Below are 25,892 nucleotides of genomic sequence, written 5' to 3' on the forward strand. Positions count from 1 at the left end.
GGGCATTGTCAAGGGGGGCATTGAAAGGACTATCTGCAGAGGCTGGGCAGGGTCAAGGACATGGATAAGAGGTGGTAGAGCACCAGGATTAACAGTGAGCAGCATTACCTGACTCAGGCCTGGCCAGGTAGGGGCAGATGCTGCTGCCAGAAAACAGGAAGGGTCACTTTTCAGGAGCTGTGGTCTCTGGTAGAAAACCAGGGCATTACCAGAGGTACCTGGTGGGAGGAGACCTGGGGAATAAACTGGAGCTTAAATTTCACCCTCTGATCTCTTGCTGGTGCATCCTAGAAACCAGAGGCTGAGTCCACCTAGAAACCAGAGGAGAAGGGTGTCTGGGTAAAAAGCCATAAACATCAGCTTCCAGGGATGTAAGACAGGGATCTGGGGGTACAATGGAGGATAACCAGCATGGATGAGTCAGCCAAGCCACTTGCCCAGCCTCACCTGGTCTCTGCAGTCACAGGCTGGTTGCTATATACTTTTGAACTACCAGCCCCAAGGCCTCAGCCTTTTTATGCTCCCTTTTTACTGCTACTGCCAAAACTCTCGATTCCCATCTGTAGTGATCTTTGAGAACCTGGAGATGGAGAGGAAACCCAGTTCACGGGAGAGGAATTCTGTGGGATAAAGTCACTACAACAGGTTCAGATGGGTTAGCATCATCCCAACACCGGGCTGCTTGTAGTGATAAATATCCCAAAGTTCTCTGAGGTTTACTGAATGCAGTTTTGGTTTTGCAGATTATTCTCAACAGCTGGAAGCGCTAATGCTCCGTGTTGCTGTGAGCCAGATGCTGCACTCTCACTGAATCCTCTTGGCTTCTCTAGGCCACAGCTGTTTAAGTTTGTTGTGAGATGAGGTCAGTTTTATAACTACTGGGATAAAGTAATTTGCCTAAGCTCCTGAAACAAGATCTTGAAATTCCAATGCCCAGACTACTACATCAACCCAACTAGGCTCAAGATGTGGAAGACAAAGCCTTTTACCTGCTTTTCTCCTACCTTGATGCTCCTCTAATACACATGAGTAACATTCTTGTGGGACATTTTGGACCCTTAAAAGAACAAAACCGTTTCCATGTCTTTCCTCTAAATACACATCTTCCTTATAATCAGTTGCTAAAAGCCATTTCTTCTTTGGCCAAACACTCATCACCTAGGCTTCATGCCACCCAGCTCTAAATGGGGATAACCCTGTCTGCTGCTGGAACTTATCCTCATATTCAGCTTCCAGGGAGGGAAAAGACCCTTGCAAGGAACTGCCTTTGGGCAGACATTCAAACTGAGCTCCGGTCAGCAGCTTCCAGCTTTCAGGAGTCACTTGGTTCCACCTCCTGGAAGTCCCTCTTCTTCATCAGCCCACATCTCTTCCTTGTGATTTTGGCCTGCAGATTAAAATACTCCAGCTAATCTAATAGCTAATGCTGCCTCCCAAATTAATCTTTTATTTACCATAGAGTAGATATTCCCAGGAATATCTACTGCATCTTTCAGCAACATCTCTTCTTTTGAGGAGTCCTCACATTAAAAACTAATGTGATCCTGAGAGAGAACTCTGCAGGTATGCTATGAGGTAAATCACTAAATAAATACCTGTCTGCCTTAGATCTTTTCATTTATGGATGTAAGAATATTATTCCTTAGGAATCATATTGCAAACAAAGTCAAATTCATTCAAATATGTATTTTGGCTTATCTTGGTAAATTTTTAGGGATGTAACAGTAATAATGTGATTTGTATACTTATGATATTTTGTAATTTCTCCGAAGAACTAAATTTATAGTATCTTACCAATGGTCCTCTTCTTTATTATAGGACCTAAGAGTAAAATATACTTGTCTTTTATTTCTAGAAAGGAAAAAGTTCTACTGTATTTTGGGGTACAAGTGAGACGGTTCATAGCCATGCTCCCTTTTCATAATGTCTGCTTGGTACCCAGCTCCTTCCAGCTAGCTGGCATCCCAGGGCTAGAGTCCCTGCATGTCTGGCTCTCCATCCCCTTTGGCTCCATGTACCTGGTGGCCGTGGTGGGGAACATCACCATTCTAGCTGTGGTAAGGGTGGAACGTAGCTTGCACCAGCCCATGTACTTCTTCCTGTGTATGTTGGCTATCATTGACTTGATTCTGTCTACGTCCACTATGCCCAAACTATTGGGAGTCTTCTGGTTTGGTGCTGGTGACATTGGCCTGGATGCCTGCTTAGCTCAAATGTTCCTCATCCACTGCTTTGCCACAGTTGAGTCAGGCATCTTCCTTGCCATGGCATTTGACCGCTATGTAGCCATCTGCGACCCACTACGTCATACCACAGTGCTCACTCATACTGTGGTGGGACGTTTGGGGCTGGCCGCCCTTCTCCGGGGTGTGCTCTACATTGGACCTCTGCCTCTGATGATCCGCCTGCGGCTGCCCCTTTACAAATCCCATGTCATCTCACACTCCTACTGTGAGCACATGGCTGTGGTCACCCTGGCATGTGGTGACAGTAGGGTCAACAATGTCTATGGGCTGAGCATCGGCTTTCTGGTGCTGATCCTAGACTCAGTGGCCATTGCTGCTTCCTATGTGATGATTTTCAGGGCTGTGATAGGGCTGGCCACCCCTGAAGCCAGGCTTAAAACCCTGGGGACATGCAGTTCTCATATCTGTGCCATCATGATCTTTTACGTTCCCATTGCTGTTTCTTCCCTCATTCACCGATTTGGCCACCAGGTGCCACCTCCAATCCACACTCTGCTGGCCAACTTCTACCTCCTCATCCCTCCAATCCTCAATCCCATTGTCTATGCTGTCCGCACCAAGCAGATCCGAGAGAGGCTTCTCCAAAGTCTGAAGATGGAAACTAAGATCAGATAACTGCTACTTCCTCTTTTCAAATAAGCACATAGCGAGGATGTTTAAATATGGTAGACAGCTACCCAAATGGGAGTTTCAAGCAGTAGGGCCTGGTGTTATCAGCTTTTGTAATTCCAAGAGTATACTACAATGTACAACTCTAAACTTTAAGGGTAGATATATTTTAATGACTAAAGGATATTTGAGCTATGGGGAAGATAAAATAATGACATCAGTAACAAATAGTTATTCAGCATTTACAAATATCCTGACATCTTGTGAGGTAGGTAGTATTCTTCACATTTTACACATGAAGATATAGGATAGAATACCCTTGCTTAAACTGCATACAGTTTCTTACTATAGATCAAATCTTTTTGTTGCAGTTTGTGTCTTGTAGTGTTATAATATTGTATACTCTGTTTACTGTGTATGCTTCAAGTAAGTCCTAAAAACCTGGGGTCATTTCACTGAAGTGGCCTTAGCTACAAGAAAAGCATTTTTCTGATTTAAACCTTTAATTATTGAGATGCTGTTAAAATTACTTGTACTAATAAAGCATGGAGTATTCTAGAAAAAGACTGACCTGTATGCCCAGCAGGTTGGGGAATACCACTCATGAGAGAATGTGACCTGGAAAAAACATCTCAGTGAAGAGAAATGAGACAAGATAACCCTGTCTCAGTGTTCCCTCCTATTTCCCCCAGAGGCCTGTCCCATCTAGTGGCCTGAGCATGTGCGGGTTTGACAGGAATGGAAACCTTCCCCTTCCCACAGAAACTCTCCATAGCCCCTGGATCTATCTGTATGATCCCTGATCGTATTTTGGTGTTTTTTGAATGGATCACAAAATAACATTTTGAGTTTCAGCATTTATAGGAACATTGACTTTACCCTATAGTTCAAACGGTAGTTCAATACCTATAGGATAGATAATATACATACAGCACTTAGCTACTCAGCTGCCCTTGATTGAAAATTACTAATGTAATTCTCACAACCACACTGTAAGGACAGGAATTACTTGCTTTGCAGATGAGGAAACTGACATTCCCAGGGTGATGAAAGAACTGACCAAGGTTACTCAGGACTATTAGCATAGATAGTCCTTTACACATTATGGTGGATCAATTGCTAGAAATTTCACTGGTATGCGTTCTGATAGAGGGAAACACTGTTGCAGGTTTGATGAATCAAGCATTTGTAAAACACGGAGACATTATAAGAGGAAAAATTAGAAATTTTGCAGTTTTTTAAAGGCTCTAAATCCTTTAGTCTTTCTTATCCATTTTCCTCAACTGTAGAAGAGCTGAGAGGCCTCTCCAAGGTCTGAACAGATGTGCACTGAACATTCTCAGCACACCAGACATTAGTCGTGCCCACTGTTCCCAGAATTATTCCCAGACAGCACAGATCAGTCTCCTCTGTGTTCCCTTCCCAGAGGGATGGCAAAGGGTAGAGCTGGGTTCAGTCTAAGTCTAATTATAGACTGCATAACTCCATAAACTAAAACAGGCAGGGAGGTGAGTCCACCAGACGCAGTCACTGGGCTTACCATAGAAGAGGTCGAAGTGCAAAGGAAAGACCACTACATGGCAACTAGAGAAAATGCCAAAGCAAAACCAAGTCTGTCCTAATCAACTGGCCCACTAGTGGGATATCTAGAATGCATGATCATTTAGGGTTCCAATGACATTCACATTTCTTCTAGTATCTAACTTCCATCCCATTATTTTGTCATGGTGTTTAGCTTTCCTGAACTTTAAGTTTGGAGGAGTCAAATGTTCTCCTGCAAATGGAAAAGCAATCATAAGCAAAGTGCCACCATGGTTGTGGACCAGGGAAGATGGTTAGAGTTAGTGCCAAGTATATGCTCAGTGGCACTCGGGGCTCTCTGTGGAGCATAAGTAAAAAAAGGTCAAGGCCCAATGACCCAGAGCAACCTCTGAAGTTGTATTAATATGACATTTAACCACTAGGTTAAAATCTCAGGAGAAATTAGAACCTTGTTATACTCCTTTAATGTTTAGGTTTTCTGAAGTGTACTCAAGGGAGTTATATAAATTTGGACCCGACTTACAGTATTCTTCCTTTGGAATTTAGCTTAGCACATGCATTAATTTGCCTTTATTCTCCAAAGAATGTGCAGTGTGCCAGTTGGCTAAGGAATACCACAGCCCCTTAACTCTAATGTCTTCTATATATTTTGATATAAGTACTGTAATATCTGGAAGTAGCCAAGAGGCATTGAGATGGCTACTTAACCAAAAAAGGTTAAGCAGTGTACAAAACATATAAGAAATCAGATTATCGTGGCAACCTTTAAATGTGCCTGCTAGATTGTCTCCAGTAGGGAGTATGATTGAATAATAGCCTTAGCTACTGCATGTAAATCCATCACCATGTTCTGCTGAGGCCATGCTCCCCTCCAATGACTAGGTACGTAAAATAGGCCTGTTTCTGTGAGACAGAACACTTCTGACAGGCAACTATGGTTCCAGACTCACTGACCTTGCTGAAACTTTTCTAAATAAAGTCGGAGACCTTCCTTCTTCAATCTGCCCCAGTCTTTTACACAGGTCATACTGGCATTGCGATCTGAGACTTGCCCACCATCTGGCTCCCTCTGCATCTCCCCCATAGGCCTAACTCCAGGAAATCTCACATGTCTAATCCATCTTGTGGTCTGCTTCTGGGAGGACCAAGAGTGGTCAGAGCAAACAGAGGGTAAGATGAGGATTTGGGACTGTCTGGTGCCCCTCAGCTGGTGGGCATAGATAGTCCTTTACACATGATGGTGGATCAATTGCTAGAAATTTCACTGGTATGCGTTCTGATAGAGGGAAACACTGTTGCAGGTTTGATGATTAAAGCATTTGTAAAACACGGAGACAATCTGCAAAGACAGTGAAATTTATTTTTCCCTAAGTTGCACTGATGCCCAGCAGAGGGACAGTAACACGAGGGCAGTTAACAAGCTGCTAATGCTTAAGTGTGAGAGCCAGAATGTCTATTTGGTAACTTATAACTTACAAAAAGGCCCTTATGTCCTGCAATGACACACAGCAGGCTGAAGACAGCTGTTAGAGGCACAGAACGCTGTAGGTGTTTGGATGCTTGGCCAAAGGAGGTTTGTTATTCTAAGGTCAAGACTCTGTTTTGGGAGATGGGACACTAAAGCATGGTGTGGAGACATCTGAATGGCTTCTCTTGAGGATGCTGTCCCCAGATGCTTTGGGTTTTCAGAAGCGACTGCTTTCCCCTGGGAAGAGGCAGCATATGTGGGCAACAGGTGTCCCCTTCAGGAGCTGCTCTCACCTACTTCCCTGGCTGCCAGGCTGATAATTAGGGTTAAAAGGCAGCATACTGTTGCCAGGGATAGGAGAAAAGCAACTACACCCCAAAGGAGTTTTTAGAATTAGCTAGCATGTACTGACAGACAAGAGTACCCTGGGAGTGGATTTTGGGGATACCTGACCAAGTAAAGTATAATGGAATGTTAAGACTAGATGAAAAATACTCAACCTGGGGGCACTTCTGTGGGACGTGGGAGGTATTACCTCTGTGAAGGACCCTAGGGAACAGCACAAACTCACTGCCAACGTGGCTCTTTTAAGCCTGGGAAGAACAATAGCTAATACTCAAAATGGGAATGCTTAGATTGCCCTGGAAGAAGGTAGAAATAAAGAGCAAAGTGATCACATTGTACTAGGAATTACATAAGGACAGAAGACTGATCAGGAAATTATGTTCAGTTGGAGGGCACAGGACACAACATTCATCAAAGCCATAGCCTTGTGACATGGGCACCAGCACCAATGAGTTTAATGGTGGCTCACTTCTGCATACCAGATCTGATGGTAGCAAATGCATGTATAGATGTGGGCTCAGTATCTATAGAGAAAATGGGTCATAAGACAAGGTGGAAGCACTTAACCACAAGTCAGAGCCTGAAGTTACTCTAAGAACTGGTGAAGTCCAAGGGGCTTGGCCCACAGGGAGTTGTGGAGATGGTTAATAGAGCATTGGGTCCAAGGGTAAAAATAAATGGTAAGCCAACCCTTGTAGACTGCCCATCTATTATAATATGGCAAGAAGGGAGGATTAGAAGGCTGAGGATGGCAACTGCAGTAAAGTCAAGCTTTTGCTCAGTTCCCAGAACTGTGCAAGTTTTCAGATCTAGAACTCATTTGCTAAAGAGATACCTGGATCCCTAAGTGGAAGGACTCTGAAAAACCATACCTATTATACACCACAGTAATTCATTAACACCTTCCCTAAAGGTAACTCTGGCTATTTACTCAGAGAGCTTAATATTAGGAAGAAGGGAATATCCAGACATTGAAGATCATCAAACAGGTTGAGTTGACACTGCTATCCAAAAATCAAAAGCCCAATCACAGTCCCTCTGTTCGAGATGGGGTTCTACTCTATGTAGAGGAATCCAAATACTAAGCAGTGTCTGGAGAAATCCCAGTTCTCAATAAATCCTGATGCCACACACACCCCCAGGGGTCATTTCTCTAGTCAGTGCATAATTAGAATAAGCTAAACCTGGCTAATACCATAAGGTATTCCTGGCCTGTGAGATAAGAGTAAGCATAATGAGGAAGGCCAAATGAAAGCTTCTCACCCTGTAACCATATCCACATCAGTGATCATATGAAGGTGTCTCCTACAATCAACTGAAGAAAAAGTCAGAGACAGGTTCACATATAGGTGGGGGAGGCATGGCCTAAAACTGATGGCAGATGCATTACAATTACATACAAAGCTGGCCTTGAAAGAGGAGAGAATTCAAAGTCCTCCTAACTGGTGGAACTCCAAGTGAGACTAGTTATTCATTCTCTGTGAAGAGAAAAGTGGCCAAGATGAGAATCTGTAAGTCTTTGCACAGGGGCCTAGAAAGAAAAATATGGGAAGATTTGAGGCAAAGAGGTCAAGTATAAAGATGTGCACATGGGAATTGGTAAACTGAAGAGTTTTGTATCTGTATAATGTGTCCACCAGATGAAGCACTGAACAACTAAGTAGTTAAAGTGGTTCTGCCAGTTGACATTCATCAGTTGTCCCTTCAGAACTGGTATGATGGGATATTAGACAGAGTGGCAGCAGTAACAGAGGAGACTGTGTGGGCCCAGCCATGTGGACTCCCACTGACCAGCTGATAGGCTACGTCTGCCTCTCAATGTCAGCAGTGGAGATCAATGCTGAAACCCAGATAACATACTACTGTTCCTCCAGGAGGTTACTTGGTGGCAAGTCAACTAGGTTGGAAGGGCCAGTGATACTTGTTCTATCTGGGTGTGGGTTTGCCTGTTCAATCCGAGCCTTGGCCAGGACTATTCTTTGAGGGCTTCCTGAATGCCTGATTTATAGGCAAGAGATCCTTCAGGGCATAGTATCAAAAGAAAGACATTTTTCAAAGAAGGACAGGGCTCATGACCATGGAATCCACTGGAAGTATCACATTACTTCACCAGAATCAGTTGGCTTCACAGAATGCTGAAACAGCCTTCTAAAAGTATAGCTAAAAAGCAACTCAGAGATAACACTTCATAGGAATGGAGTACTGTGGGGAAGTGGGGGTTCCTATGGCCAGGATCTTCACTGAACTTAAACCACTTGACGATGTAACTGGCCTGTTGCTAGGCTACTGCTTCCACACCTATAGGCAATAAGCTATTATTGCACTATATAGAAAGCTCAGCCCAGTGCTCTGGGCTGGGGGTAGAGACACAAGTGCTTGACCTACTGCCAGGAGAACAAGCCATGTAATAAACCCTTTCACCCCAAAGAAATGTTCTACTGTCATTTCTTTGGTCACACTGAATCCATAGTGAACTTGCCCCGGGCTGAAACCCATTGGCAAGACAATTGGCAAAGTCAACAGGGTTCAGTGTTGACCAAGGAGAAAGACAGGCTGCCCTTATGGGAGGGGTGCTTCATTGGGCTGCCCCTGTGAACAGGGAGACAGTGGATTGTCCCCCAGTGGGTATGTGGTCTGAGGTGGCTTGCCTCCTAGAGGGATGGGCTGCACCCCAGGACTGGAGGCAAGTGGAGGTAATATCTGAGGTAATGGGGTGGCCCTTGGTATAGTAAGTAGGTCTTTTGAGAGACAAAGTGCCCATGAGGCAGCGGGGCCTGTGAGTTGGCTGCTCCTCACAGTTTCAAAAAAGTCCACAGATGAGAATGACATGCTCCTGAAAGAGACCCAAGAAATGGCGGCATGAGAACGTGAGCTGCAAACTGCTGTGGATTCCCTGAAGAATGAAATGGCATTGATGTGAGAGGAGGCAGCAGGAGAACGCCGGCAGCAAGGTGTGACTTAATACGTAAAAGATTTCTTACAGAATGAGACGGCAGTGCTGCCAGGTGTTCTGAAGGAGGAAAAGACCATCAAGGAAAAAGACTAATTCCTGAGGGAAGCACAGGCGGAGGTGGCACGAGAACACCAGCTGCGAAGCATTGAGGTGAAGATAAGCTGCTGAAGACTGAGCTAGCATTGCTGCGAGGCACAGTAGAAAAGGTAAAGGATGTAGCAGAGGAGGCACTTGGGGGAGGGGAGAGAAAGGTGCCATCAGCCCCAGAAATGGAGGAGCTGGGGAAGGATGAAGGGGTGGTGCTGGAGGCACTGGCCCCTCCTGTATTGAAAGCATGCCCAGTGGTTGTAAAGAAAATAAAGACCCAGCAGCTGAAAGTTCCACAAGGAGAGGAGCAGCCCCCTCCCCAGGTCGTGGAGCACTCTATGCTCCGCCCCTATACTCAGGCTGAGCTGGGCTCCTGGTTTAGGCAGAAGCCCTTGGAGTCAATATCAGCTTGGCTCCTGCATCTGTGGGACTTAGGGGTGGATGGAATTGTTCTGTCAGGATCAGAGATGGGAAAGATGGCTTCCCTAACAGTGCAGCCTTCCTTGAGGCAGTGGTAACAAAGTACACATCAGACCCCAGGAAATCACTCCCTCCTTGATTGGCTTATGGCTGCACTTCGTGCTGTGTGGCCCAGTCAGGGTGATCTACCATCCTCTCTTGCTAGATGAAAAAATGCCATCTGTAATCCAGACAATCATGGCCCAGATGAAGAGACTTTCACTATAGGTATGAGAAATATTGTGCTTCAAATGGCTCCCACATCCCTCTTTGGGTTTCTAATGGCTATTCTTTCCCCTCACTTAGGGCAGCCCATAAGCGAGGTGACATGTACAGTAGCAGACTTAGGAGAGGCTGAAGCAATGAGAACACAGAAAGAAATACGGTCTTCTACTCACAAGAATTTAAATGGCCCCATGAAGGTTATGGGGGTCCAGATGTGGGTTGATTTAATACAGGCAGGAGCAGATGGAAGGAAATTAGACGGGAAGTCAAATAGAATCTTACTAGAGCTATGGCAACAACTGATAACCAGAAGCAGTTATAGATAAAGTCCAGGCCTTTCCTACCCCTACAACTATAGCATTGCTACAGTTTTTGGATCTTCTAGGCTACTGGAGAGTGTTTATCCTGCACTTGGCACAAATTCTGAAGCCCTTGTACTGGTTGGTACAAAAGGGCATCAGGTGGGACTGGGATGAGACATGTGCATCTGCCTTTACTACAGCAAAACAGGCAGTCAAGGCTGCGCAGGCCTTAGTGTGATAGACCCATCAAGGCCCTGTGAACTGGATGCTCATGTGACTGAAGATGGTTATGGCTGGGGTCTCTGGCAGCAGCTTGAATGAACTCACCAACCTATTGGATTCTGGTCACAACTCTGGAAAGAGGCAGAGGTATGATACACTTTGATAGAAAAACAATTGGCTGCCATGTATCATGCCTTGATGACTACAGAACCCATCCTGGAATGGCCCCAATAAAGGTAATAAACACCTATCCCATCTTTGGGTCGGTACGAGACTGGACACAAAAGCCAAGGAGTGGTGTGGCACAAACGCCCACACTGGCCAAGTGGGGTGCTTACCTACAGCAGTGTAGTGCCCTCTCTAGTAGCCCACTTAGTGAAGAACTCCAATGTTATTGGGGCAGGTGACATATACTAGTGAAAAGCAGGAAGAACTTGCTTTTGAACCATTCATAGCAGAGAGTCCCTATCAGGAGGGAAGAGCTCCTATACCCAAAGATGCATGGTACACAGATGGCTCCAGCTGTGGGCAGCCCCCAAAATGGAGGGCCATAGCTTTCCATCCTAAGACTGAGACAATATGGATGGAAGATGGTGAAGAAAGAGCAGCCAATGGGCAGAGTTGTGGGCCGTGTGGCTTGTGATCAGCCAGGAGCCCTCCCCTACAGTTGTCTGCACTGACAGCTGGGCTGTCTATCAGGGCTTGAACCTGTGGCTACCAACCTGGTACCATGCCAACTGGCTGGTGGTCACTGACCCCTTTGGGGGCAAGAATTGTGGTAAGACTAATGGACTTGTGGTCAGACTAAAATAATTACAGTATACCATGTGACAGGTCATTTGCAACTGGCATCCCCAGGAAATGATGAAGCAGATAAATTGGCCCAGATACATTGGTTAGAAGGAAAGCCTGCCTCTGATATAGCCCAATGGTTACATCAGCATTTGTTGCATGACAGGCAAAAGACAATGTGGGCTGTAGCCTGTCGGTGGGGATTGCCTTTGACCTTTGAAGAAGTTAGTAGAGCCCAGCAGGAGTGTGCTGTATGCTCCAAAAGGGACTTACACTGAGTTCTACAGCAACATGGGACAATAGCTAATGGGCTTATACCCCTCGTTGGGTGGCAGATAGACTATATTGGGCCTCTACCTGTACTAGAGGGATATCGGTATGCCATGACTTTGGTGGACACAGCTACTGGACTTCTGGTTGCTTCTCCTACACGTTGTGCAGATCAGCAGATGACCAAAAGAGGCCTGGAGCATCTCTATGCTGCCTATGGCTGACCACAGGTAATTGAGAGTGATCAGGGCACCCATTTTCCTAGACACACACTACAAGAATGGGTGCTACAGCTGGGAATCAAATGGAAGTTTCATGTGCCATACAGTATTACTGCAGCAGGCATGCTAGAGAGGCACAATGGCTTGCTAAAATCTGGATTAAAGTCAGATACCAATAGTCTGTGGGGATGGTCAGTCTGCTTATGGACCGTGTTACGGTGTTTGAATGAGAGACCCCAAAAGGGAGCCCTGAGCCCCATGGACATGTTAACACATATGGCTGCCTCCCCTATACAACTGCAAGTACAAACCAAGGAACAATCACTGAAGCTGAGGTTCAGCCACCAGATTAACATCTTGCTGCCAGCACCAACTGCACTGAACCCTGGAGACTCCATTGAGTGGACATGGCCTTGGACCTTTCAACACATGGACCAGCGATGGCTGGCTCTCCTGACACCTTGGGTACAAATCCTGGAAGCTGGACTCCTGTGTAGTGCTGGAATAACAGCAGAGTGGCCTTCAAAGGTCACAGCAGTATATCCTGAACTGCCAGAAGGTAGGAGTTACCAGGGAGTTTTGTTTTATCATTATGACCAGTGCATGCATCTCCAGTAGCACTATATATAGACCCTTCAGTAACCCCCACAGGGAGAGGAGTAAAAGTATGGTACACCAGACCTGTATGGGACCTCCTTCCTGCTACAGTCCTATCACAGGACCACTCTCTTACATGCATCCTACCTGATGGACAAGATTTGCCTCTGTTGGTGTCATTAAAACATCTGTCTTATTGCCCCTAAGGTATTTATGGATTGGAAACTTCCTCTGGCTTGAGGATTATTATAATTTTTGTTATTAGGAACCTCCTCTGGCCTGAGGATTATTATAATTTTTGTTACCTGTATCAAAATCTTATTGTATCTTAATTTTTTAAATTATCTCTAAGTTGTTGTTATCCTCTATTGCTGTTGTGGAATCTGGTTACAGTGCTCCAGCTTTCTCGCACAGGGACCATTGCGGAAGACTGAGAGCATGTAGATTCTAAGGCGATAATCCTGGAGGGGTGGAGTGTGGGGAAGTTGGGATTCCTATGGCCAGGATCCTTACTGAACTTAAACCACTTGAAGATGTAACTGGCCTGTTGCTAGGCTACTGCTTCCAGACCTTTAGGTAATAAGCTATTTATTGCACTATATAGAGAGCTCAGCCCAGTGCTCTGGGTGGAGGCAGAGATGCTAGTGCTCGACCTACCACCAAGAGAATCACCAGGGTAATAAACCCTTTTGCCCCAAAGAAACATTCTACTGTAATTTCTTTGGTTACACTGAATCCATAGTGAACTTGCTGGGGGCTAATACCCATTGGCAAGACACTGAACCTCTCAGTGTCAACAAGGCAACATTTTTATTCAGGGCTAGAAAGCAGAATTAGTGCCTGTGGATTTGCAAATAAGATTTCTACCTCCAGCTTTTTTCACTCTTGACAAACCATTTCCTTTCAATTACACCGAATTAATGCAACAGTAACTTGTTGAACTTATACAACAAATATTTAACTGTCTACTATATGCCAGGAATTTCACTGGGGGAAAAGGGGAGAAACCAGACACACATACTACCTGCCTGCATAGAGGAACATTCTAGAGTAGAAGTTTAAGAAAAGTAAATGATTGTTTTTGCTTGGCTTGCTCTGGAACCTGAGCCAAAAGCTTATTTCTAGTACTTTATTAAGGTTGTGATTTCAGGGAAGCAGGGGTAAGGAAAAGGGGGAGTGATACAGAGAAGAAAGTCAAGACAAAATACTGGTGTTTTACTAAATTGATCACTATTTTATAACAAGTGTGACTGAATGCTTACCATCATGGCACCATCTTGTAAAAGGGCATATCACAATATCCTATTTGAAAAACCTGTTGAGAATAAGGAGCTGGGGAGAATAATTTATCTGCTGATAATATCCTGTTGATAGTCTTTGTCTGCGTTAGGTGTTGGCTGGTCCTACTCTGGGCTGCCCGTGCCTAAGCAGCAAGTAGGTTCTACAGGCTCTTATGACTTAGTGTCAACAAGGAAGCCCAGAGATGGGAAGTGAGACATAAACATATTGGGCATGAGGTAAAGGACTGTCTGAACTTGATCTAAGTTTTACACACAGCGGTTGTCACAGCGTTGGTGAAATTAAACAACTCTTAGAAAACATGGTTGTGGATCAAGTGAAGGTTCCTGTGGTCAGGATCTCACCTGGCCCTGGTTGGCTAGCTCACTACACACATGTGGGCAATACATTGCTACTGACTGTATATAAAGAGCTCTGCCCAGTGCTCTGGGTGACAAACTGGCATGGCTGCAGGAGAGCAGAGACTGGAGTGGTGGCAGCCTTGAGCAGAGACTGAGATGGCTGCAGGGGTAGAGAGGCCCAGAGGCAGAGACTAGCTTGCTGCATGCAGACTCGCTCTGAGTGGACAGGATTCTAGTGATTGACCTGCCACTGTGGGAATAAAGTTGGGTATAAACCCTTTCATCTCAAGAACATTCCACTGTCATGTTTTGGTCTCACTGAATCCACAGTGAACTTGCCCAGGTCTGAAACCCACTGACAAGACCATGGTCACAATATTCATGATATTAAAAATTAAACCAGAACTATCTCTATTCAAAGCACAACAATCTACTGGTTAAATCACTGACAAGTTAACACAATTGCAACACACATGGACCCTTAAGTCACATCACTCAGATGCTTCTCTGATTTGCATCATTATAGTATATTAGACACATACATTACACAGTACATATAATACATGATTGCCAACATCAGCACACAGACTGTGACAATGGGAGGTGAATAATCTATGCTGTACCTATTTGACACTAAAAACAATATAGGTTAGTGATGAAGGACAAAGGGAAGCAAGCAGTAGAAAAGCCCTAAACTAAGGAGAATAACAAAATTAAAGACACATTAACACCTTTATTCTCCCTGTCCCAGATGCTATCAATAATAATACGTTTTAAATAAGCACAACTGTTTTTCACTATACCAAGAGGGCACTCATTATGTTGCAAACCATCATCAAAGTTTCCCAAACAAGCTTACATATACTTGTCATTGCGGGGTCAGGAAAATATAGGCTTTCAATTGAGCAGAAAATGACAAACATTATCTATATTCAGGTACTAAAAGAAGAAAAGAAAGAACTGGAGTTAAAGTATTTCAGCCTTTGAAAATTCTCCACCTTTCACAAACAAACACATCAACAAAGAAGGAACTGTGGGACAGAGGAAACTAGTAACACAACATGAATTAATATATCTTAAGCATTTGCAGATACTAAAAGAGCCCTAGATCAGAAAATCAAAATCTCAGAAGAGAAAAGGAAAAAAATCAGGAAGCTATGAAAGAAAATTTGACCAGATTCAGGAAAGTCATTTAAGAAAAAGACAAATAGTTTGTCCAGAAACACAAACTAAATTACAATTTGGTTGAGAAGGAAGAGATTCAAATTAAAATTTCATTAAGGGGCACTGAAGATAGTATTGAAATACCAAGGTGGGTAAACAACATAAGAAAGAGGTGAAGTTGATCAAAGAGAAAATAACAGACATATAAGAAAGAAAAACAAACTATATAATCTTCTTCCTGAAGAAAATTTAAAACTGATGGGAATTAGAGATGATCTGAACATACATTTTTTGAAAAGACTATGCATCTGGAAAAAATGTATATGAAACTGTCAACTCTGAGACTAATTTTGGTGATTCCATCAAATATTAAAAATAGAAAAAGGCTTTTGGTCTTCAGGTAAAAAATTTCCAGGTCACTTACAAGGAAAATAAAATCAGTTTTGAATTATACTTCCTGACAGCAACATACAAAATCAACAGCAACAGAGGAACATTTTTTAAAAACTCAAGGAAAGAAAGTGTGAATCAAGATTTTATAGTCAGTTAATTTGCCTTTCAATATTAAACAAGTAGAAAAACAATGTTAAACATTACAGACATATCATATTTTACCCATCCTCCTTTCCTGAAGAATTGTGGCAGAGAACAAGTTTGATCCAACCAGAAGGAGACTGGGGAAACTGTGGCAAAAGGACTGATGGTGAGAAATGAATATATTTAATTGTCTAAGACTTAAAACATATGCAGCAAGAGTATAAGAATGCTAAGCAAATATTCTATGTTCTGACTAAGTGTAAAGAATGCAAAAAAAAATGAAGGAAAGTAAAAATTAGTTCATTGGTTATCATACAGGTAATAGGCAGGAACAAAATAATATTTAGAGCTGACAGGTCAAATAGTCAAAGCCAAAATAAGTAAAATGGGGAATGAAGGTTTATTATAAATGTTGTTAATATAAAGATACCAAATAGAATAAAAACAGAAACTACTCTAACACTAAAAGAAATACAGAAGTAGAGGAGATAAAAGAGACCACATGGAGCACATGGTAAATATATTATGAAGTAACATTATAGAGTTGAGATAGAATAAATCAGTCATATCATTAAATATAAATTAATCTAGTTAATCAATTAAGAGAAAAGTATTTTTCAGATTACTCAGATTGCAATATCTGACCCTAAAACAAAGTGATTCAGATAGGTCAAAGAGGTAGAAGAGGTTTATTGTGCAAATATAAAAGTAGGGACTGTGCTCCTGAAATCAGACTACGTACATTTAAGGCTAAAACACCACTAAGTAATACAAAGAAAGATACTTTTTATAATGCTAAAGGCTGTAATTCATAATGAAGATACATTATAAATATCTAACACCAAGTAATACAGCAACTCCCTTCGTACAGCAAAAACTGAAGGAGATATAGAAACAGATTACTATAAGACATTAACATGGCATTTTCAGTCCAAGAAAAGGCAATAAACTAGTAAAGTTGTACAAATCCTAAACAACATGACTAATACCTTACACTCTGATATCAGAGAATATACATTCTCAATAGCACCTGGAACATTCAGGAAAACTGAGCACATATTACATAATGAAAAAACCTGCAATAAATCCCATAGAGAAGAAATAATACAAATACTTGAATATAATATAAGAATATTGGAAATTAATAACAAGACTTGATAAAAACTCTTTTACCTAGAAATTTAAAAACTCTAACAACTATGGGTGAAAAAGAACAAATAAAAATTAAAAAAATAGTATATACAGAAAATACTTCATCAGAATATATGTAATAAAAGAAACAGTCAGAGAAAAATGGTAGCTTTAAATATTTATTTCAATAAAACAAAAATATAAATAAATGGAATTCCTAAATTTAAGAGGTTAGACAGAAGAACAAATTAAACTAAAATTAAGCAAAAAGAAGAAAAGAATAAAGATGAGTGAATAAGTAAATAATATGTGTAACTTAACATAACAGATAAAAATTCTGGTTATTTGATACAATAAACACAGAATAAGCTAGCTGCATATATAAAGTAAGAAATGATGAGAAAAAACCACTGAAACTGATTAAATAAAATAGATGATCGATTACACAATTCTATGCAAATAAGTTGGAAAACCTGGACCAAACAGAAACAATACAATGCAATACATTTTATCAAAACTGATCTCAGTAGAGGAAGAAAGCACAAACTTGCACTACAGTAATGAAGCTGTTTAAGAATTAGTTTCGTAACAAAAAAATACCAGGTTCAGATGATTTCATAGGAGACGCCCAGAAAAAAAAATTGTAGAGAAAAAAGAAAACCATCCTTTTTTCCCCTACAAAGCAAGTATTACACTGAGAGCTGAACCTGCTAAAGATTATGCAGAAAAGGAAAACTAAAGACTGCCTTAGAAGTATTGAAATAAAAACTAAAATATCTGCAAACAGAATTCACCCATACTAATTTTTCTGCTTTGTCTATTCTTTTTCAGCTGACAGCTTTGTTCAGTAGTTAGTTCATGTGATCCCAGGCATTCTTCTGTGTTATGTAGGCTATGACATTCTAAATATGGGAGAATCAAAGATATTGAAAGCTTTTGCTACCATGTAGAGAACCTTTTCTCTGTATCATTATTCTGTTACCTTGGGTCTTTGCCCTTTGGGGAGTGCTTCTTCTTCTTTTTGGAACTCTTCTGCTCTGGGACTGGGTGTGGTGAGTTTAAAGCCACCCTGTTTGTGAGGACCCACTGCTGCCACTGTGCCTCTGCAGGAGCCAGGCTGAATCCCAGGGAAAGTGGTGCATCTGTCCCTGTTGCACTGTTGCCATTTAGCTGCCTCATCTTATGCTGGGGCGAAGTAGCATTCTTCTTGCATTCCGCATTTGATTGCCCGCTTTTCCTGTTTATTTTCAACGTTGTTGTTAGGTTTATGTTCTAGCCTGTTCTCTGAATTATCCCATAGGCAGCAGGGATCCACGGGTTTTAGAGTTTAAACTTACATATAGCAGTTCTGGGGATTAGTTCTCTTGCAGGCTTGAAGACTGGAAGACCTTCTAATAGATGCTAGACCTAACAAGCTGAACTTAAACCACCCAATCCATCATTAGGAATGTGCTGGGTCAGGCTGAGGAAGGCAGGAAGCATCTTCCTGCCCAAAGGCAACCGAAGGCCTCTCACCACTCTTATTGCTAATAAGTATGTGTCTACTGAGGACTCAGGGAACTCAGAGCATGTAGCATCATCTCCTGATTTTTTATATTTCCATATATCTCTATATCCTTTGCCATTAAAAAAAATACTATACCTTGTGCCTGTTGGCTTCTTTCTCTTAGCTTTACTCCTGCTCCATGATGATGCCCAGCAGAAGTCATGACCTTTAAAATATGGTCCTTGTGCCCTAAGGCCCCTCTAGCCCCTCACATATTTTCATTCTCTTTTAAGAACCCTACACTCTACCTTCTCTGGTTGATTCTCTAAAGAATATTTTGTCTTTTCACATTGTTGTGTTGAGGTCTGTATCATTCCCTTGGTTTGAAAAGCTTTTATTCCTTGGTGTTCCTTACTTTCTCTGTTCAAACAGGACTTTAACACAGTGTCCTGAGAAATATTTAACCAGTGAAGCCCACAAATCCCCAGGCAGAATTGAGGAACTGGACAGTAAAGTGGACTTTGAGAGATTAAGTATATACTATCAGTGTGTATATTTCTACAACAAAGTAAAATGAATTATGATTCTAGAATTTGAATCCCAACTCCGGCTTACTAGCTTTGTGACCTATGGTATGCCTCAGTTCACCTATAAAATATAGATGTAAAATGGCAGGTACTTTTGAGGATTGTGAAAATTGAATGAGATCATCTTTGGAAAGGGCTTAGCAGGGTGCTTGGCACAGAGCAGGCTTTCACAAATACAACTCATCTTGGGCCTTTTGTTTCTTTTCAGGTTGTACTCTGCATTCTTCTAACTCTTAGGTGTCCTCTGAGCACTGAAGAAACAAAGACTCCTAATCCACTAAGTATCTACCCCCTCCTATAACCTGGAAAGCCCCAGGGGCCACAGCACAAAGAAAAAACAGTCTCTGGAGGAGTTACAGCATTTGGCAGTTGTCAGAGGCCAAGGGAAGCTGGGGTGTCCAGGGAAAAAGCAGGATAGAGAATCTAAAGAGGTTAGAGGGATCCCAGCGGGAGGTCTTTGAAAGTGACAATACTCCTCACATGACAGTGTTTTTTTCATCTTTGATCTCATGTCACTTGTCACTCTTCCTGCTTCTCCTGAAGGGTCCTGTATAAATATGCCTTCTTTTGAGTTAAAGAAACACCAGAGAAAGTTGAAGAAAACTCCAGGAATGTGAGTAACTGATTTGGGGTCTGGGGGTTGAGCTGAGAGTCTCCAGGTCAGGGTCACCCTAGAAAACCCCACTATAAAGAGCAGGCCAGGTCTGGTGGGTACTGCTAATACCAAGATCACCTTTGGCACATGAAGAGAGGATGAGGGTGGAGGGGAAAGGGGAGCAGGCAACACTTGACTACCCTGGCACAAAGCTGAGAGAAGAAAGGGTAAGTTTAACCTTGGGATGATGGAGAGAGTTTTTAGGGACCAAAGGGAGTTAAGAGAAAAGAAATCGCGGGGTAGGGCTGATTGGGAGCATGTTTATTTGGTTGTAGAGGGGAGGCACAGGGCTATCATAAATACAAAGGCTCCTTTCAAAAGAGTTGCATTACTGCTTTGACCTTTAAGACAATTTTAATTTGAATTGTGTATTTCCCACACTTTAAGTAGGAAGGAAAAGTCCCACATATTCTATTTAGTTACTGAAATGAAGTGACTTGTCTAAGCTTTTCTTTAGCGATGACCCTCCAGGTCTTCATGGGAGTGTTTCTGCAGGGTTGGAAGCCGAGGCAGGGTCTGGGATGGAAATTTCTTAGGAGAGCAGAGCTCTCTGAGGAACAGTGCACCTCAACAACCAGGAAGCAACTATGTCTGTATCTTGGTGTGGGTAGTGGCTGTGTGGGTATGTTCATGTGCTAACTTTATAAAACTTTATCCAGCTATACATGTGAAATTTGTGCATTTTACAGTATGTATTACTTCAGTCAAAAAGTTAGCAAAAAATGAGGGCACAGGAAGTAATTAAATGTTTTGGATAAGTCAAACAGAATAAAGAATGAAAAAGAAATCACTGGATTGGCAGCAGGTCCTTGACAGATGTCATTGCTAATCTTATCAAGAACATTTTTAGTAGCAAGATTGAAGAATAAAATAAGAATGACCAACTAAACCAAACGTCCACTCGTTGGAAAATAAATAAAATATGTAGACCCCTAGTAGAGCTAATCAAGAAGGAAAAGATATGAGGACAATAAGGAAAATGAGGAAAATTCCCCCTCAGGGAAATGAAAGGTATGACTAGTTAGGTGTTGCCAGGGCTAGAAAGAGGAGGGATGGGCAGGGCACCAGGGGCAACTGCCCTCAGAATAAAGGTGGGTTTTGGGGGGCGGGGTGCATTCCGGCTCTCAGACTCTCCTCTGGCTCTGTAAGCAGCACACACACAGCAGTCTTAAGGATACCCTGAATTATTTTTGCCACTCTCCGTATCTTTTTACTTCGAAGAGCTTTCCTATGTCTTCTCAGTATCTACCACTGAAGGTGTTTCACCCAGTGCCTATACCAGCAAGGTTCTTCTGACTATGAAGCAGAACTCACTACTTTCATTTAATCTGTTCTATTATAAGACATTTCTATGTGTAGGGCCTTGTGTTTTTGGAGATGGTGGTGAAGGTTTGTCTGTTGCAGTAAAGACCACAGTTTGCAATCATACCCCAGAAATTTGGATTTTTTGAAAACTTGTGAGGACTGCTGCTGGTGGCACACACAGCGTGGGTGTTGTGTGAATCAGTGCTAGGCTCTCCAGGGGTAAATGGAAGGGGAGAACACATGTTCCATGTTAGGACTGGGAACCAAGAGAATGTCTAGTGCTTCATTAACAGAGAAAATGTCCACTGAAGTTGCTGGGGGCTGGAGCCAGTACTTCATCAATCTGATATACCCAATTATTTAGGGAGGGGCTGGATCCCTAATGAGAAATTAAAAAGGGGTAAGTAGAAACAGTGTTCAAGGGTAAGGATATGGAAATTTCTTAGCCTGGAAGTCCCTTAGTTAAGAGGAGGCTAGCCTTGAGGTTTGACAAATAAAGCACCCTTTATTTAAGATTGCCTGGACACCTGGGAAACAGGTCTTGGGCTATGTATCACTACTGTAAAGTCAACAAAAGTCACATAATTGATGTGATGATCTATCAGGCTGAGACCTTGAGAAATGAAATATTAGGGCAATGAGAGCTTGAGGAAGGAGATCAACTATACTTCACATGGTCTGGTCCATACCTGGACCTTGAGTCTAAATATGGGAGCAAGCTACATGTCCATGTCCCTGGGAACTGGAATGAACTGATAGTCAGAGGAAAAACTTTTACTTTACCTTTTCAGTTTCATCAATTTTAATTTCAATTTCTATCCATTTCAATTTAGCAAGTATGGCAGCAGAGGTGTCAACTTCTCTGGCTTTCCTATTACAGATGGGTTTTCAGTAAATATAAGGGAGCCATCCCCTTTTCATAGAACTAACAAAGTAAAAAAAACAAGCAAACAAAGAAACCCAAAACAAAACAAAAACCCTAAATTTGAGAACTGACCTACAATGGAACAGACAGTGAGCCCATCAAGGTCCGATTAGAAGAACCTTGCTGTGTATAGTCACTGGGTAGAACATCTTCACTGACAGGTCACGGATGGAAAGTTCTAGGCAATGTTAGGTCAAACTGCCATTTTTAAAATTTGGCCTCCAAGTCACACCCATGTGAGTATGATCTTTAGAGCAATCTTGACCTACAGGATTAAGCAGGGAAAATAGTTTCATTTTTTATTAGTGATATTTTATTGAGCAACTATGTATCATGCATTGTGCTAAGTGCTTATAAGTAGCCTCTCACTTCAATCTCAAAACATCTCTATGAATTAATGACTATTTCCCCATTTTACCAATGAGCAAATTGAGGCTTGGGGATTTTAAAGAACTTAACCAGGGCAAAACAGCTAGCAAGTGAAAGAGTAGGGTTTTCAGTCTAGGGAGGAAATTTTTAGAATAAATGCTTTTTAGCCCTTTTGTTATCCAATCTCTTGATGATGTAGGACCAACACATTTTGAGTGGAGTACAAAGAAATATGCAGGACTTCTGAGAAACTAGGGGTTCCTTGAAGAAGTTCAAAGAACATCTCCCAAGGCTGAGTGATACCACCAGAGGAAGGGCCCCTTGTAAGGAGTGTTCATAACTGGTTGGTAGAATGTGCACAGGCCCAGACATATGAAATCAGGGAAACCAGCCAAATGAAGGGGAAAGTAGATACAGGCATTATAACACAGGAATGAAATCGTAGTTAACGATGGCTCCTTATATTCAGATTTACTCAACCAGATTACTACACACTAATGATATGGTAACACCTGAGTGAGGTAGCTGAACCTGAATGCAGCAATAAACAGAAACAGGCTTCTGACTGTGCAGAGGAGTAACTCTCTCTCTCACCAAAACTGGCTGAGGGAGGTCCTTAATAACTACATATATGTATATGTGTGTGTACGTGTGTGTATGTGTGCCTATATTAAGAGTACCCATAGTTGTTTTCTGGCCTAATAATCTTGGGCCGGATGGCCCTCTAAGTGACAAGTATTAACAGGAGCTAGAAAGACCTGGACTTGAATCTCAAATTTACCACCTACCTGCTATGTGATCTTGGACAAAATATTTAATCTTATTTTAACTGTATCAACTATATTGTATGGAATGATTATTTTATAAGTGGAGAAATACACTGAGATTATAAATGTTTTTCAATTTAGTACATACTACGTTCATTAAACAGTGCTTTCCTTTCTATAGGATAAAGCTTCATTGTTTTTTGGAACGTCTTGATGGTTCATAATGAAGGAGTTATCCATATCATAAATGGATGAATAATAAAAGAAATACTATGAAGAATCAAAAAAATCTGCTGAGGTGGGTTTCATCTATAAGGGTACCCTAAGGTTTTACGTGCAGCTATTTAATCTATTAATTGAACCTAGCTCAACAGAAAATCCAGGCTGAAATCTAGAGAAGGCGGGGTTGTAAGGCAGATAGTTTATTATATCCTATGAATAGTGATAATGTTGTTCTCTAATGACCTCATTTTCCTAAATGCATTGATCTATTTCTTTAACCAGAAAGATGCTTCATTTGTCTTTTGTCTAAACACTATAGCAAGGACACATTTAATTTTAAGACATTGTTTCATTCAATAATTATTAAGTATCAGGAACTGAACATACAAAGATAAAAGACAAACTTTTTCTCATTCTATGGAGACTGTTTGCTCTAATGGGTCCACATATCTTTTTTAATGTACTTGTGTACCACAGCTATGGGTCACACACTTGGCAAAGGCCATGAACAAGACATGACTGAATACAACAGTCACAGGAAGAGTATTGGAATTGTTAATTTAGGTCTCTAAAAGGTCAATATGGGAGATTCCATGAAAGCTCAAAGAAAAGGTACCTAATTTAACCTTGTCATGGGATGAGGGAGGAGACAGAGGAGACTTTCTAAAGGAGGTAGCTCATGAGCTATTTGAATAATAAATAGGAATTATCAGGCAAAGCATCCAGCGGAGGATGGAAGCTGGAGCAGGACAACCTTGTCAGACACTAGTTTCCTGGTCCTGTGGTCCGCTGGGCTGGTACCGCCACTAGGCTTTCCTGACCCTATGGCTCGAAACAAGTCTTATAGGATTACATCCTTTTCTCACAGTTTTATGCATTAATAGGAAAGCAGTCTCTGTGATGCCGTGGATACCCTACAACCACACAGTGGAAACCCCTGCCACCTTCCTCCTTGTGGGTATCTCAGGTTTGCAGTCGTCACATCTTTGGCTGGCTATCTGAGTGCCATGTATGCCACATCCCTGTTGGGAAACACCCTCATAATGACTGTAATCTGGATGGACTCCACTCTACAAGAGCCCATGTATTTCTTCCTGTGTGTTCTGGCTGCTGTGGACATTGTAATGGCCTCCTCTGTAGTACCCAAGATGGTGAGCATTTTCTCCTCAGGAGACAGCTCCATCAGCTTTAATGATTGTTTCACTCAGATGTATTTTGTCCACGCAGCCACAGCTGTGGAAACAGGGCTGCTACTGGCCATGGCGTTTGATCGCTATGTGGCCATCTATAAGCCCTTATACTACAAGAGAATTCTCACACCTCAAGTGATGCTGGGAAAAAGTGTGACCGTCACCATCAGAGCTGTCATATTCATGACTCCACTGAGTTGGATGGTTAGTCACCTACCATTCTGTGGCTCCAAAGTGGTTCTCCATTCCTACTGTGAGCACATAGCTGTGGCTAAGTTATCATGTGCTGACCCCATGCATAGTAATCTCTACAGTCTGAGTGGTACATCCATTATTGTAGGCTCTGATGTGGCCTTCATTGCTGCCTCGTATTACCTGATTCTCCAGGCAGTATTTCGTCTCTCTTCAAAGAATGCTCAGTTAAAAGCATTAAGCACATGTGGCTCCCACATTGGGGTTATGGCTCTATACTACCTACCTGGGATGGCATCCATCTACATGGCTTGGCTAGAGAAGGACACAGTGCCTTTGCACACACAAGTGCTATTAGCTGACTTAGATGTGGTCATTCCCTCCACCTTAAACCCCATCATTTATGGCCTGAGGACAAAACAGGTACGAGCACAAACATGGAGCTTGCTGACTGACAGGTCCTCTTCGACCTGGCTTCATGAACAGAAACTCTATCCAGATCTCAAACATTCCTGCTAACTTCAGAGACCTGTAGAGCTGGTTTGGTTCACCTAGCACCATAAGGACTTCTAAGATTAAGCTATAAAGGGTATCCTTGCATAACTTTCCAATTTCCAGCAAGAATGTGAATAAAATGATTGATTTCCTAACAATAGTTTTAATGGTTTCAATCAACTAAAATCTACATCAGAGATAAGTATGGGCAGAGAATATAGATTTGAGGTTTTTCTTTCCTCCAGAAAGAAGGAGTTAGCTTCAGACCCATACTTTCAACTTAGTATTCTACCAGGCCCCCTGCAGAATAAACCAACTCTTTGGTCCCCCCAACACCTGGCTGATTTTCTCAGAATTGTTCATCTTCTCATGTGATTACATGGAAGCAACTATTAATATATGACCCTTCCTTTTGGCCCACTGATGAAGTTACTCAAGTTGGGTTCTGTGCTCATACCTGGACCAAAGCCCCTCTCCAGTCAAAATAGATTCCAGTTTATCTGAGGATATATAAACTTAGGATAACAGATGGCAGCCATTTTCCAAAATAAGAACTTGTAAAGAGAAACCTGTTCCACAGCAAGAGGAGCAGAATAGCAAAAAGGGATGAAGAAATGGAGTCTTTAGTTCTATTGGCTCAAATCATTTGGATATGCAGGCAGATCCCTGTTATTGAGCTCTATAAAATACCTCAATATCCTCTTAATTTATCCCCTACTTTTTAAGCTAGTTGGAATCAGTGTAGTAATCGCCAGCCTTTTGCTTTTAAGCAACAGAAGCTAAGGCAATGTGTGTTTGGTTTTGGACATCTTTCTCTTTGCTTCCCAGTTCTGTTATGTGTACCTTAACTGCAAGACATAAAAGAGAGGGATCAAATACAACACAGGGT

General features: G+C 42.1%; 2 protein-coding genes across 2 annotated transcripts; both read left to right on the forward strand.

The window, feature by feature from the left end:
* Nucleotides 1-1,907: 1,907 nt before the first annotated feature.
* Nucleotides 1,908-2,861, forward strand: LOC118912108 (olfactory receptor 52M1). Its single transcript, XM_036884891.2, has one exon. It carries the CDS (start codon nucleotides 1,908-1,910, stop codon nucleotides 2,859-2,861), a length of 954 nt encoding a protein of 317 aa, XP_036740786.1.
* A 14,121-nt stretch (nucleotides 2,862-16,982) lies between these two features.
* Nucleotides 16,983-25,710, forward strand: LOC118912114 (olfactory receptor 52I1-like). Its single transcript, XM_036884901.2, is given in 2 exon segments — nucleotides 16,983-24,120; nucleotides 24,123-25,710. Coding segments are annotated over 2 exon segments (999 nt in total). The 5' UTR covers nucleotides 16,983-24,026; the 3' UTR covers nucleotides 25,028-25,710.
* Nucleotides 25,711-25,892: the final 182 nt, after the last annotated feature.

This window comes from Manis pentadactyla, chromosome 9 (genome assembly GCF_030020395.1).
Source record: "Manis pentadactyla isolate mManPen7 chromosome 9, mManPen7.hap1, whole genome shotgun sequence".
In the NCBI taxonomy this organism is placed as follows: Eukaryota; Metazoa; Chordata; class Mammalia; order Pholidota; family Manidae; genus Manis; species Manis pentadactyla.

Excerpts from the sequence above, each read along its gene's own strand:
- LOC118912108 (XM_036884891.2), top strand. The coding sequence starts at position 1,908 with ATGCTCCCTTTTCATAATGTCTGCTTGGTACCCAGCTCCTTCCAGCTA.